At 43.2% G+C, this 15954-nt stretch overlaps 1 protein-coding gene across 24 annotated transcripts in view; it reads right to left on the bottom strand.

Moving 5' to 3' along the window:
• Positions 1 to 15954, bottom strand: part of TENM3 (teneurin transmembrane protein 3) — a 652872-nt gene that overhangs the window by 14752 nt on the left and 622166 nt on the right. For all 24 annotated transcript variants that reach the window (XM_055385113.2, XM_055385106.2, XM_055385110.2 and 21 more), the window contains 2 exons: positions 8481 to 8656; positions 6964 to 7199 (listed from right to left, as the gene is read on the bottom strand). In XM_055385113.2, the coding sequence (XP_055241088.2) occupies positions 6964 to 7199; positions 8481 to 8656 (412 nt within the window). The remainder of the gene's footprint in view (positions 1 to 6963; positions 7200 to 8480; positions 8657 to 15954) is intronic.

The raw sequence follows: 15954 nt of genomic DNA, 5'->3' as shown, positions 1-15954 counted from the left end.
CTGAAGGGCAGAGACCACGGCCTATTCATTCTCTGGTCTTCTACAGCACCTTTGTGGGAGGGGTGGCTTGTACATTCCAAAATGCTCATTAACCGTTTTGATTGTTAAAAATTAAATGGGAAAATCTTAATTTTATATAACCATATTCTAGCTAGAACCTTCAAAATGGACAGATCCAGCTGACCAATTTTACACACACACACAACCACTCACGTTTATATATAAATATATGTGTATATACATACATCATATATATTTGTAAAATTTGGAATAAAACTGCCTTTTGCATTCTATCATTCACATTAAACATGTCCCATGCAAAAATAATCCTTAAGCTTAAACTTTTCCTATTGGCTGTTCAAGGGGGAGTATGGTGAAGTCCATGGAATGGCAGCTCGATAAGCTAAAAAGAAATGATGTTGAGGGTGGGAAGCACCCAGAGAGCTGATTTACAAAATATAAGGAGGCAGAGCCCTGGAGAGAAGTCACATCTTTTTTTTTTTTTTTTTTTTTTTTTTTGAGGTGGCGTTTTGCCCTTGTTGCCCAGGCTGGAGTACAGTGGTGCGATCTCGGCTCACTGCAGCCTCCGCCTCCCAGGGTTCAAGACATTCTCCTGCCTAAGCCCCCCGAGTAGCTGGGATTACAGGCGCCTGCCACCATACCCAGCTAATTTTTGTATTTTTGGTAGAGATGGGGTTTCACCATGTTGGCCAGGCTGGTCTGGAACTCCTGACCTCAGGTGATCCGCCCACCTTGGCCTCCCAAAGTGCTGGGATTACAGGCATGAGCCACCGAGCCTGGCCTAGAAATTACATCTTAACTTTTCAGTTCTATCAGCTGATGTGGGCAAAAACCCCACAATACTGTGTCACAGCAGATAGTCCGGAGTGGTGGTTGGGGGAGGAACCCAAGAGTCCAAAGCCTGATCTCTAGACCTGAAGCAGCCTGACCTTGGCTTTCAACCCCTCTGAGTCTGTTTTGTCCATCTGTAAATAAAGAGGTTGGCCTAGATCCCTTAGGCTCTGTCTTTCAGTGAGTTTTATTTGATTCTGACCAGCCAGCTGGAGGCTTTCTGAGCTTCCATGCGGAACTGTCTGCATATCAATACCTCCCTGCCTTATGTGAATTTTGTGAAACTTTATGAGTTGAGCTTTGTAGAATACTTTGTGTACCTTGGAAAGAAGCTACCAGCTAGTTATATATATATATATATATATATTTATATATATATATATATATATTTTAAAGCCTGTAGAAATATTTGATATCAAAGTGATAAATGGCAGAATCAAGTTCTTCAGCTTATACCTGCACATCATTTTTGGATGCCTCAAGAAGAGGTTTTGCACAATTTAAATGGTTTTCTTAGGGCTCTTGAGCGCCTGTGATTGTGTTTTGAAAGGAAAAAATACCCTGAATGTTTAAGGTTGCCCTTTTTTTCTTCCTTAGATTATCCCGGGCTTTGGAGGAACTACAGAAGACTGACTGTAGCTTCCAGGGACAGTGCTGCCACGTTATTATTGCCCATGTGTTTGCATTTTCCTTGGCATTCATTTTAATTTGTATTAATTCTTTACTGCTTCCTGGACCCTCCTTCATCTCTGCGGTATTTCCTCTGGTTGGAGTATGGGAAATCTGGACCACAGAGTGGGTATGACGTGCTGCTGTAGGGAGACAGGCATGGAACCCCATGCTGCTCGGGCATCTGATTTCTTTTTTTTTTTTTAGACGGGGTCTCACTCTGTCACCCAGGCTGGAGTGCAGTGGTGCAATCTTGGCTCACTGCAACCTCCTCCTCCAGGTTCAAGCAATTCTCCTGCCTCAGCCTCCTGAGTAGCTGGGATTACAATCATGTGCCACCACGCCTTGCTAATTTTTGTATTTTTAGTAGAGACGGGGGTCTCACCATGTTGGCCAGGCTGGTCTTGAACTCCTGACCTCAGGTGATCCACCCGCCTCAGCTTCCCAAAGTGCTGGGATTGCAGGCGTGAGCCACCGTGCCCAGCCCTGGCTTCTGATTTGCACCTTTGGTTTGTGAGTGTGGTTAGGCGACACCGAAACACCCAGATGCAAGTCAGATGATGCCATCACTGTGCGTGCCTTGGACAAGCACCTGGAAGCAGTGAGACCCAGCATCTGGACAGAAGGTATGATTTTTCTTTTATCCAGACAAATACTGGATGCCGTGCCTTTCTTGTATCCTCAAACCAAAGTAATGAGGAATGAGTTAGAATGTGGCTATGTTTTTTCCCAAATTCCCAACACAAGCCAAGGCTTTAACCATTCTTACTGTTTCCAGACACCACTCTCTGTTATTCAGTATGGAAAATTTCAAAAGATACTAACAGCTCTCATGTTTTTCACCCCCTTACCATGCCTGGACCTTCTCCTTTGGGTGTTGTGAACAAAAGAGCAGACAAGGGGCACCTGCGTTCCAGGACATGGTCTTGCTTCACCACATCTTTATGATGTCAGGGCAACTTTTCAAGTCTTTTTTTGTTGTTGTTGTTACAGTCATAAAGTACCAGCATTATTCCAGGCTTCAGTGGCTTTTTTTTTTTTTTTTTTTTTTTTCTTGAGACAGGGTCTGGCTGGGACACCTAGGCTGGAGAGCAATAGTGTGATCTTGGCTCACTGCAGCCTCGACTGTATGGGCTCAAGTGATCCTCCCACCTCAGCCCCGTGAGTAGCTGAGACGAGAGGCGTGCGCCACCACGCCTGGCTAATTTTTGTATTTTTAGTAGAGACAGGGTCTCCCCATGTTGCCCTGGCTGGTCTCAAACTCCTGGGCTTAGGTGATCCACCCGCCTCAGCCTCCCAAAGTGCTGGGACTACAGGTGTAAACCACTGCGTCTGGCCTTCTGGTAGCCTTTTAATAAATATTTTTAATTATTATTAAAAATATCAGGTTAAGACCAGGAGGGGTGGCTCATGTCTGTAATTCCAAGATTTTGGGAGGCTGAGGCAGGCAGATCACTTAAGGTCAGCAGTTTGAGACCAGCCTGGGCAACATGGTGAAATCCTGTCTCTACAAAAATACAAAAATTAGCCAGGTGTGGAGGTGCCTGTAGTCCCAGCTACTTGGGAGCCTGGGGTGGGAGGATCACTTGAGCCTGTGAAGTTGAGGCTGCAGTGAGCCAAGATCACACTACTGCACTCCAGCCTGGGCGTCCCAGCAAGACCCTGTCTCAAGAAAAAAATATATATATTTATACACACACACACACACTTAAATAACAATCTAAAAGTGAAACCTTATCTCAGATCACTGCTACACCTCCAGCTATATGAAAATGAATCCATTTGTTGTGTATGAATGAGATCACCATGAATTCCTTTGTGATGTATACTTCCTTTAAGTAAGCATGGAAAAAAAATCTCCATTTTCAAAGATCATGTCCAGCATGATTGTAATTAATCACAACATCACTTTGATGTTGGGAGCAGGCAGCTATAATCTTCCCTCTGGAATATGCTTGAAAAGAATATGACGCTACACAATTTTCCCAGGGAGTGATGCCAGCAGATGGAATTACACTCACTTAGCCAAGATGTCATGGGGGGAAGTAAGGAAGGGCAGGCTCATTCCCCAGTACACTGGGTGGCGATATCAAGACTCTCTTTTGTCCCTGTTAGAGCATCAACTTGCTACAGGTTGTTTTGTGTGCCTGCTCCGTCAGCAGGTGCCAAGTGCATTGTGCAGTCCCACGCTAGGCCGTGCCGCTCAGATTACAGTGTGAAATAGGCCACTACGCAAATGTGACTGGCATAATGAGATTTAAATACACGATCATATTTATGCATGCCTTTAAACACACGTTTGGCTTTCAAATTTTGAGATTTTCTTTTTTAAAATGATTCACTACGATTTTTTTTCTCTAAGCCTCTGAATCTGGGCAGCTTTAGGGGATGAATTTTATTATTAGAACACCATGACAATTTTTTGTAATTGACTGAAGGCAGGTTCTACAATCCAGCACTGATAACACCTAGGAATATTTACTAAATATTATAAAGCACAGGTGAGCAACTGCTAGCTATGTGTCTTTTTTAAAAAAATGAGCTACAAACAAGTAAGTACAGAATGGTTGTCTTTACTCTGCATCCTTACATCTCTATCACAGTTTCCTGTGCTTGTTATTTTCTGCTGTGTCCAGCCTGTCCCCTAATGTACTGTTTCACAGAAATGCTTTTTACATTGCTGTTTTCTTATATGATTTTTCCATTTCTACTCCCTGCCTTTTTTACTTTTTAAACATATATATATATATATATATAAAACAGCATATATATATATATGCTGTATTCCTAGCACTTTGGGAGGCCGAGGCGGGCAGATGACTTGAGGTCCCGAGTTCAAGACCAGCCTGGCCAACATGGTAAAACCCTGTCTCTACTAAAAATACAAAAATTAGCCAGGCATGGTGGCGTGTGTCTGTAGTCCTAGCTACTTCGTGGGCTGAGGTATGAGAGTTGACTGAACCCGGGAGGTGGAGGTTGCAGTGAGCCAAGATCACACCACTGCACTCCAGCCTGGGCAAGAGTGAAACTCCATCTCAAAAAAAAAAAAGAAATACACACACACACACACACACACACACACACACACATATATAAACACATTATGTATAGACAGAGAGAATGATATCTCTATTATCTCCATTTAACCTATTATTTCTAGTGTTAGATTTATAGCAGTCAAACATTTGCAAGGACGTGTTCACATAGCCCCTCTCTTGGGAAGATCTAGATGCAATGGCACAGAGAGAATTCATATTGTGAGGCTGGCTTTCCTCATTCTTTCATTTATTGGATAAATATTTGAGTGTCCACCATGTGACAGGCACATAGCTAAATTTAGGTCAACAACTTAAAAATGAACAGAACATTCTGCTAGGAAATAATGCAAGGTAAGAGAGGAGGCATCCCCTGTCTCAGGAGAGTGGAAGAGAAATGGGTGGCTCTTTGGGCTGATTCTCACTGTCTTGGCGGGCTCAGGTCTTCCTCTTCTCTCCCCTCTTCTCTATTTTGGCAGACTCCAGGCTCAGTCCTTAAACTAGATTTTCATATCATCACTTTCTCCCTAGAATTTCTCTCTTAGAATCCACAGAGGAATGAAATTAGTAGTCAGAGCTGGCACATCCAATCTTTTCTTGAAAGTAAGAAGCCCTCCCTTGTGATCTTGGCATTGTCTCTCCGAGAGCAATCAAACATATCAGCTGGAAATCTCCTTTCAGTGGGATGGCACAGGCCATTTTAAATAGCGTATTTTCTAAAACGTCTTGCTGAGGCATTGTGGCTCTGCCATTTAGAAAGAAAGTAACACCCATGCCTGTGTGCACTGGCCTCTTCCTTCCTCAAGTGAGGTATTTTCTTCATTTAGGATTAGGCAGAGAACCAGGGACTTCAGACTGGGTTTCCTCTCTTTCCCTCTCATCTGCCTAAGTTCCTTTTATGTCTTGCAAAGCAGTATTACAAAGAAAAAAAAAGTGCACACTTACTTATAACTTGTCTCCAAGAACAGCAGGCAATATGTTATGTGGTCAGTTTCTGGACTAAGTATTTCCCCCTCCTCCCTCTTTCCAGTGAAATTTTACTATCCAGCAAGCTCAACAGCCCTTTCCTATCCATCTGGTGTGTGAGTAGAAGAGGCTATCTGCGTTAGGGTAAGGGAATATATAACCATGCCTTTTCTTTTCTTGTTTTGAGACAGAATCTTGCTTTGTCTCCTAGGCTGGAGTGTAGTGGCGCGATCTCGACTCACTGCAACCTCCGCCTCGCGTGTTCAAGCAATCCTCCTGCCTCAGCCTCCTGAGAAGCTGGGATTACAGGGACCCACCTCCACACCTGGCTGATTTTTGTATTTTTAGTAGAGATGGGTTTCACCATGTTGCCTAGGCTGGTCTCGAACTCCTGACCTCAAGTGGTCCGCCTACCTTGGCCTCCCAAAGTGTTGGGATTACAGGCGTGAACCGCCGACGCCCAGCCTATTTTCAAAGTACTTTCACATTATCTCATTTGATTCTTGTAACAACTGTGTAAAACAGAGGTAGTATAGGGTAAATTTCATTTATCTGCAATATAGCTATATATATATATATATATATATATATCTCCTATCTATCTATATATATATCTCCTATCTATCTATCTATCTATCTGTCATCTACATATCTCCTATCTTGTTATGGTATTTAGATAATGTGTAATCTATATCATAATATGGATACCATGATATAGATAAGGAAACGGAATCAGAGATGTCCTGATTCTCCCATAAGGTTTACTATTAGCAAAAAGTAGAGCCTCATCTGGAAGCCGTATTTTTTTGAACCCTAGTTAGGTGCTGTGTCTTTGGTATGCAGAGTGAGGGGCACAGCTGTCATCCATGTCTTTGTGTCTTTTGATGAAGTCCTGCATCTGAGAACAGGTGTGACGCTGTGTGCACACATGCATGTGACCCCTGCTTCAGGACAGCTGAGCAAGAGGAGGCCTGTGAACTAGCCTTGCGTTTGCAGTGGCCCAAGGCAGCAGGGGCCCTGGGAAGCAGCAGTGAGTAGAGGCAGCAAACGGGGATGCAGGTGGCGGCAGTGTCTGGGGCTCAGCAGAACAAAGAGCAGCAGCTGGAGTCCGCTTTGGGAATGGATCATGGCTCTGTGAAAGTGACCTGGAAGATGTCTGGAGCTGGTTTTCATGGTCATGGCTTTACCTTCACTCCTGATCTCCTTTTCCCTCTAGTGTTCTATTACTTTTTCTTCTCAGCCCTCTCACGACCTGACCTCCCTCCAGCCTCCTCAGCTGCACCTGCCAGAACAGGCCCATGTGGGATTGGAATCACATTGAGCGAGGTGCTCATACTTGGTGTAGACATAGGGGGGTGAGCAGGAGATGCATCCTGCCCTCAGGGTGATCCGCACAGATCAGAGGGCTGCAGCGATCTCCTGCTCCACAACACATACATACCCTGAGCTTGCGGCCAAAGACATTGACTTTCCCTTGGGCTTGCTCTTTTCGGAATCTCCATTCCACCAAGTTTTGACCGTTCTCACCAGGCAACGTCATGTTTCTTTTGGCAACGGTTGGATTAGCAGTGCCAGCCAGAATGTGCGGCTCTGTTTGGTAGTGTGAGTCCAGGCCACTGGCGTAGATAATTCTGAGGGAGCCGTCATAACCAATCTGGTAGCTGTTTCTTAACTGATCTAAAGAACAAGAAGCACAAAACATGAACTATTAGATATGGATTAAATACTTGGCTGGTTGTGCCATGAGATGGGATCTAAATTTCTAAAAGTTGACTAGGAATAAGGAGTACCTGATGATGTCCTTTTAGAAAGAAACAAAACAACTTTGATCCCTGGCATTTCATGCTGTCAGAGGTTTGGCTAAATATTAAAGGCAAACTTTAGGGGAATTTGAAGTCTTTCTCCAGTTTAATAGACTTCTTTTTCTCATTTGCCTGATGAAATGAGAGCTCAGCCTCCATGGGATGTGCACTAAGTAAATATTTTGTAAAGAGGCACATATGTGATCTCTCAGGAGGGTGGTGTACACACCTCCAAGGTCTTGGAAGACTTCCCTCCCCTGCACCCAATCCCTGCATCTTCTGTCAAAGATCCTTTGAAAGGATTAATATCTATATCTTGAATACCAAAAATAGAAAGCAATGTTCCCTCTGAAATTGACTTCAGTAAAGGAAGACATTTTATATTTTATACAAAAAAGCTCATATTGTAGACTACTGCCTCAGTTTAAAATTTTGAAATAATATGGGACCATTTGGGGAAGGAATGAATTCAAGCAATAGCAGTTTTAGATGGTTAGAGATTACTTCATGGAACAGGTAAAAAAAATGAGTCAAAAAGTTGAATACAGATTTAGTAATTATTCTTAGAGTTGTGAACTCACAATTACAAATGTCACTGTAGACAGGCTTTTTCAAATTTAGAAAGGAATATGGCAAGGAGGGTCCATTATGGAGATATGGCATCTATATGACTATAGATGGAATGAAAAAATGGACACTCCAGGCATTACATGAATGTGTAGTTGGAATTTGGGATAAAATTTCCATGATATGCAGATTAAAATACTGCATCACATATGGACTCAAAAAGTGCTATGTCTCAATCTACTGTACTTAGATGGCGGTCAGAAGACCTGCTCTGGAAAACTCTTAGGTCGTGCAAAAATCGTCTGATGATGCACGTGAAGGGCTGGAATGAAGTTGTTTTAATACATGGGAATGGAAACAGACACTATTCCAAGGTTGACAGATTATTTTATATGTGGTTTTGAAATATGTCTATATAAGTAAATAAATATTACATGTACACTGTAGATTATGTCACCAATATTTCTAGAGGTTTACATTTTCACCTTCCCTTTTCTGGTTCATCTTGGAAACTGGGTGTTGCCGCATTCTATCTGGGTGCTGGTGGTACTTGAAAATGATCAGTTTAAAATGATGCTTTCGTGTTTACCTTGAACCATGGTGTAGAAAGAATCGATCGAGGACAGATTTGAAGTGATGCTGACATCTTCTTCTCGGCTAGATGACTCAATGTCCACTGTGATAGCCTTGTCCATGTCCCCATGCAGGTTTGTGACCACTCCAGTTGGAAACGTAACATTTGTCAGACGACCTTCACTGTCATAGCTAAATACAAGAGGCATTAACTTGGTGTTAAATAGGAAACTGCAGTTTCTTCTGACTTATAAATATAATGAGTAGCAAAATTAGTTGCACAAATTTGGAGGACTATTTGTCTTCGTGGATGAGCGATGCGGAGTGAAGACTTCAAACATGCTTTGAAGTAATCAAAAACCCGTTTAACATAGAAAAACCTCACCGGTGAGAACACGAGTAAACAGACCAGCTCTCCATCTCAGCACATGATTCTTTGAAGTGCGACCAAAATCCTCCTGCACATCTAATTTGCTGTTTCAAAGGGAACATGTTTGCTGATATCAAATTCCTTAGTATTCCTTCATATTTTCTACAAAGTAGATTTCATTCACTGTTACATCAGTTCTTAAAGATTTACTGACTTACTCCCTCGGTGGCAGTACAGTACAGTATGTTTACGTGCATGTATGTATTTGCATATGTAAAAAATCCTTTTAGTATCTTCAGACATCTTCAACAAATTAATAAAATAAGAACCTTTTAAAGACTTTCTTATTTCTCAGTGATTGACATACTTCATAATGGTAAATTAGAGCTTCAATGCTGGCAGTGGTGATGATAACCCATCTTGTCTACAGTGATATTGAAAGAATGGGGAATATCTTGCATGGTGATTTACTGTGTTCACTGAAATGAGATGCAATATTTCCTGACATTTAATGATTATTTGTTTTTTTATTACACACTTACTCTTTTTAGCAGACAAATACAAGAGTAACTTATAATTTGAGTGTTAAAATACATTTTAAAAGCTGTTCTGTGCTCATAAATATGCATCATAGATACAACATTTGACTGAAGAATTGAATTTTTGTGACTTTTCTATTTGTGGCAGCACCAGAGAAAATTTCAAAAATGATGGTGTCGTCTGAAGAAAGAAAAAAAAAAAAAGCAAAAATCTGGATGAGAAATTAGGAGTTTCCTTGGGACCACAATATACTAAAGGGTGGATTTCAGATTGATTCTAAGACTGTTTCACTAATCGAAGGTTCCCAGTGAGATGGAGACCTGAATCAACATCCTACTTGAAATAAGCCCAGACACAGAACTAACAGAGAAACAATGCCGTTAGAGAAAGACAGGTTACCAGGGCAGGAAAACAGTGACGGGGGATCATAATCATAGGTGAAAACACGGGGCCACACAGGCGTGAGGAGTAAAAAAGGTACTTAAGTGATATTTGGGAATAAAAGGATAGAGGGGTTTTGTTTGTTTTTTCAATTTCACTTGTTTATGAGATGATAGGGGTTTTTCGTGAAACATTCATTTTGAAAAATGTGGTTGTTCATCAGGAGAAGATTCTAGGTGATAAAGACAGAGAAGACTCCGCCAGGACAATGTGATAGTAGAGAGAGGGAAGAAAGAGAGGAGGAAGGCGAGGGACGGAGGTCTGTTCCGTGCCCGGTGATGAGCTGGTCCCATTAATTCGGTGGGGACAGTATCGGTCAGATCATGGGTTTGACTGACATGATCTGACAACCTGCCACGCTGCTCAGCCAGCGGCAGGAACGGGCACTCAGGAGGGAGAAGCCAGGGATGGAGACACAGAGGAAGCAAATGCACCATTAAGTGGAATCATTGTTTAGACTCACAAAAGGCAGAGCTGAAGATGTCTTCCCCACCAACCCACACGCCCCTAGCAAAGGAAGGCATAAATGAAAGAAATCCAGCACAGTTTATTGCTGTGATCGCCTTTTTGAAGAAATTACTGCTCTTGAAGAAACAAACACGCACTGGTTTATTTAAGAGCGAGCAGCGCAGACTTACAGAATTATTGACAAAACCAGCCTAAAGTTCTGTCGTTCAGTTTGGCATAAGTCTTGCAGCAGATTACACATCTCATGGTATGATGTGAAGAACGTGCTATCGGGTTAAAAAAAATGAATGCCCTTTTGAATGCCTCTACATAGGAGAATTCTGTAGTGCACTATTTCCCCCCCCATTTCAGAGATGGAAAATGAAAATACGACGTGGTTAGCTGATTTGATCTGGCTCTCACTCTATCTCTTGACTGGACCATAACTGGGACTTTTGTGCAGCTGACCCCAGGCCCATTAGCCCTCCTGTAGATCACAGTGCCTGATTTAAAGCTGGGAACTCTAGCTTTATATAGATTGTACCACCTGCAAGCAGCTTGCTGATTCATTCTCCTCTGCCCTTTATTGACCCTTTTGCTGGTTTATATTTTCTAGCCCCATTCAATCTGAAGCAGAAACTTCACCTTTCTCCTGTAGAAAGCATTTCTGCAACCTCTGACTTTGCTCTTTCATTGGCTTACCACACATTCCATTCCCTGCTGGGCAGGCATTCTATATCACAGGATCCTGGGCACAGGGAGATACAGCCCAGGAAGCTGAAAGTTCAGACTCTCACCTATTAGCCTTTGGTTCTTTGGGAAATAAAAATACAAGTAACCTTTGTAGGTAGTACAGTTAGAATGACAGAGGGTTAAGCTGGGATCTTAGCGGCCCAGCTTAACAGTTTAGCCCTGGAAGTTCGGAATTTGTGCCTTCCAAGGAGTAGCTGAAGCTAAGTGCAGGCACTAACAGGGCTGAAGTGTTTGCACAAGGAAGGCTGCTCCGGCGTCAGGGTCCTCAGAGCTCCTATCTAACCTGGCACCCAACAGTTTCAGAACAGCCTTTCCATGCAAGCTAAAGCGTGAGGATATTGTGACAACAGAGAAGTCTGGGTGAGCAGAGGTCACATACATGACAATTTAACTATTAAAAATGAGTGTCCTGTGAGGCTACCACTCACCAGAGTGAGCAGAAGGGGAGATGTGTTCACGCTGACATAGCTGGGGAAGAGCTGCACCCAGGTGGGGACCTGGCCAGGTCCCGGAATAGAACTAGATATGCCTCTGGGCAGATTCTCTGCTTATTTGCAACTGTGTGGCTCAACTGAATGTTGCTTGGCCTTAGTGGTGAACTAGACTGTGGGATCAGGCAGTCAGGCAGGGGCCCGGGTGGGGCTGGGGGGGCTGCGGAGGAAGGTGTCGGGGTGCAGGGGCCCGGCTGAGGCACAGTGGCCAGCACAGAGTCATACTGGAAGGGAGCCTTGGGTGGATCTCCTCACTGGAGAACATGAGGTGCTGAAGAAAGTTTAAAGAAAGTGGGGTTTTAACGAGGAACCTAGGGTGGGGGTGAGAGTGGCTCCCTGACTTGCCAATTTTACAAACCATGAAAAAAATCAGGGATCAACACAGGGTTTTTAAATTAAAAACTACTACCCGTTACTCCCATCGTTTCATAAGGCCATTTAAACATATCAAAGAGAGGCAGGACCTACCTGTAGGGTGAGTTCTTTCAAAAGAACTGTTTTTTTTTTTTTTTCGAGACAAATCTCACTCTGTCGCCCAGGCTGGAATGCAGTGGCATGATCTCGGCTCACTGCAACCTCCGCCTCCTGGGTTCAAGCAATCCTCCTCCCTCAGCCTCCTGAGCTAGGATTAGAGGCCCCCGCCACCATGCCCAGGTAATTTTTGTATTTTTTAGTAGATACGGGATTTCACCATATTGGTCAGGCTGGTCTCAAACTCCTGTCCTCAGGTGATCCACCTGCCTCAGCCTCCTAAAGTGTTGAGATTACAGGAGTGAGCCACTACGCCCGGCCAAAAGGACTGTTCTTTATTTATGTATTTATTTATTTTTTGAGACAGAGTCTTGCTCTGTTGCCTAGGCTAGAGTACAGTGGTGCGATCTTGGCTCACTGCAACCTCCGCCTCCCAAGTTCAAGCGATTCTCCTGCCTCAGCCTCCTGAGTAGCTAGGATTACAGGCGCCTGCCACTGTGCCTGTAATTTTTTTGTGTATTTTTAGTAGAGACGGGGTTTCACCATCTTGGCCAGACTGGTCTCAAACTCCTGACCTAGTGACCCACCCGCCTCGGCCTCCCAAAGTGCTGGGATTACAGGCGTGAGCCACCACGCCCGGCCTAGGACTGCTCTTTAAAAGCAATGAATAAAGCTTTATGAAAACATTCTCCACATCATTTTTTTTTTTTCATTTCAGTGCGGACGAGTAAAAACTTTTTCACAGATTAGCACTTATGTCAACAGAAATGAAAACAAGAGGAAGCAAAGACATCAAAAAAATGACCCGGGGACTCTAAGGGAGTGAAAGAAATGTCTTCAAAGACGACTCTCAGGTACTTCCATAAACATCAGGCTAACTCTTCTTTACCTCCACAAAAGAAGAAAACCAATGCACCAACGAATGTCCAGCTAGCCTCTGAAATACTCTGACTCCAGGTCTTAAAAAGACCTTTCCAACAACTAGATATGCCTCTGGGCGGATTCAGATTCTCTTGCTTATTTGCAACTGTGTGACTCAACTGAACGTTGCTTGGCCTTAGTGGTGAACTAGCCCTGCCCAGCTTATAGATTTGAGAGGTAGTTTTCCTTTATTAGCTTTTTGAATGTACAATGCAATAGGCTCCAGGGAATTTGAATAGAACATCAACTTCATGCCCCCCATTGCATTCCTCTGGCCTTAGCCTCATGGTTTCAAATTCATAACACAGCACATTCCTTCCTGCTCCTGCCTGACCCCTCTTTACAAAGGACTCTCGCTGGAAAGGACAAACTTCCTCAGGCTCTCCGTGACCTACCGCTCTTTCACTGATGAGACGCCCTTATTTGATGTTTAGCTGTTTGTTGGTCTTTAATTTGGATTGCATGGTTGCCTAGTTGCTGTTTTAGCTTTTGTGGTATATTTTTAAATCTCTTTTTAAAGTTTCCTAAGTAGTGGGATTATCGACAAATGCCTCAGAGAATCGCAGCCTCAGTCATTCTCAGCTGAGAATGCTATATTCAACCTGACGTGAAGCTCCTAACTTTTTCCTTTTCCTTGGTAATGTCTCTCAGATATTTATCTTTCTATTCCCAGAGCTTCCCTAGACTTTTAAAATGGGTCTATCTGCCTCTTCCCATATTCACTGATACCAAATCAATCTGAAACACCATGATTATAATACCTTTCTACTTAAACATCTTCAGTAGATGCTCATCTGAGAGTAAAATCAACTGATTTAGACTGTTACCAGCCCAATGGCAACAGCCTATTGATGCTGCAAATTTATTCAAGTGCAAACAATTTGCAGTTCTCGAAAACTTTCTTTACAACTTGACAACAGGAGTATTTATCGTCTTTGGTGCTTCCCCACAAAATGGCTTCTTTAACCAAAGGTTATGTTTTTAAAATTATCTTCTGCTTTTGAGAAAAGTATGTGTAAATGAGAGCACAGCTTTAGAGAAGCGCATACACCAGGGCAGAGAAGTCATTCTAACTCTGGAGGTGGGCTCTTTTGCGGAGTGACATGCTCTTTATCCCTTCTGTGGATTGTCAGTCCAGAATTCAGCCTGACCCTGAACTGGCCCGACTCAAACACGAGACCACCATATGTCGTTACGTATATACTGGCGGCAATGCCCTCCCCACACCTCTGTCATTTTCACCTAGGAAAGCTGGAATGAGAGTCACTGAAATGTGACTGCTTTCTCTGGTCAAAACCAAGCCTGTTCTGGGCAGGCAAGACAGCAGCAGATGTTGGTTTGGGTTCATTCTGAAGGCCTCCAGATGGGATAAATGTTCAAGTTTCCTTATGAGTGGGCCTTCCTCGGGCGCTTCCTCAGGGCCATCCCAGAACTAGCCTGCTTTTGAGAGCTGCTTCGTGGGTTACACGGGTTTGCTTTCAGACTTGGATCCCAGTAAGAACTCACATGAAGCACTTGATTAACCCATCTTTCTCCCACTTTCACTATAATGTGTATGTGTGTGATGTGTATATATAGTATACGTAGTGTATATGTGTGTATATAATATACACACATGCCCACCCAGAAACACACACACACACTTTATACAGAGGGAGAATCTTTTCTTCCATCTAACAGAGTTGCGTAGGCTCAAATTTCCTTCCACAGTTTAACAGCCAACAACAACAAAAACAAACAATCCCCTCCATCTTGTCACCGGTTACCACAAGACTTTTCCCACATTGCTAATTTGTAACAGCCTCGTATCTGTCGTTGAGGTGAAGTGGAACACAATTACTAACCCTGTCATGACTAAACATGTAGGCATAAATCACTCCTTGATCGTCCTTCCTGAGGAGGGACTTGTACACAAACAGCGAACCCGCAACGGCGGGCTGATGCGGAATCTTAACGGCAATAATGTGATTTGCAACAGCAACAGCGAAAGATTTTACATGTAAGTCTTCTGAGAAGGAACCTACGGTTTATGTATTTTAACAATTATCTCAAAGACAGATCATAATTTGTAGCAAGGTAGTAAGAAACCCTCAAAAATCAGGTTCTGGATAGAAAACGCTTCTATCACCAAGGGAAATAGAGCAGTCGCCTACGCCCACATCATGGCACCACCTGATACTCCCCTGCCTGCTACCTACCTATTATCAAAAATGGCAGGGAAAATACCAAAGAAGAAAGACAAAAGAAAGTATTATTTTACGTGAGTTTGGTCTTGGTGCTAAGGGGATCCTGATGAGAAAGGGGTGAGAATTGTATGGGGTGGGTGTTGGTAACCCCAGTGTGAATGTCTTTGTTGCTGCTGCATTTAATTAGGAGGTCTTGCTGATGGGGCAAATTCTGACCCGTGCTTTGCTCCATAAAACCAGAAAGGGTAGCAGTCTGCAGTCAAGCTGCTATTCTTTTTTTTTTCAAACACCCCCCAGCTAACATGAGTTCAGAGGCATGTAGACAAGGGCAGAGCCTCCCCCACTCCTCTCTGGTCCAGCCCTTTTGAACGCTGAGCATAGTGATAGATGGTCACAGAAATGACATTTTCTTCAAGGATCAAATTCAAAAATAGTGACCCAATGCCTCTTTCCTTTCATAGTCATTACCACATCAGGGAGAACTGACAAAGTGATAATGCCCAGCTCTGAAATTCACAGGCCTTGAGACAAAGCCATCCAAGTCAGGGCATTCCAGAATTAGTTCCCTTAGGGATTCGAAGGATTCTGGGTTAGCCATCATTAAGAGAAGAATCATGTTTAAGACAGTCTTTTTTTTTTCTTTTTTAAATTGTTTATTGAGTGAGGAAGGCTGACATGGGTAGGATACAGCTTATTTGTTTAGCTATCTGGTCTTGAAATGGAGACCTGCTAGACAGCTGATGGCGAGGAAAATTTTTGCTCCAAAGAATCTGTAAAACAGAACTGTGCATGCCCTCATCCTCCTGGATTTATTCCATGGGTCTGGAAGCGCTCAGAGGACAAACTCCTCCTTTTCTTTTGTTCTCCTTG

The sequence above is a fragment of the Gorilla gorilla genome, chromosome 3 (genome assembly GCF_029281585.2).
Source record: "Gorilla gorilla gorilla isolate KB3781 chromosome 3, NHGRI_mGorGor1-v2.1_pri, whole genome shotgun sequence".
In the NCBI taxonomy this organism is placed as follows: domain Eukaryota; kingdom Metazoa; phylum Chordata; class Mammalia; order Primates; family Hominidae; genus Gorilla; species Gorilla gorilla.
Note: the sequence above shows the minus strand (reverse complement) of the source record. Positions and strands in the feature narration are given on the sequence as shown.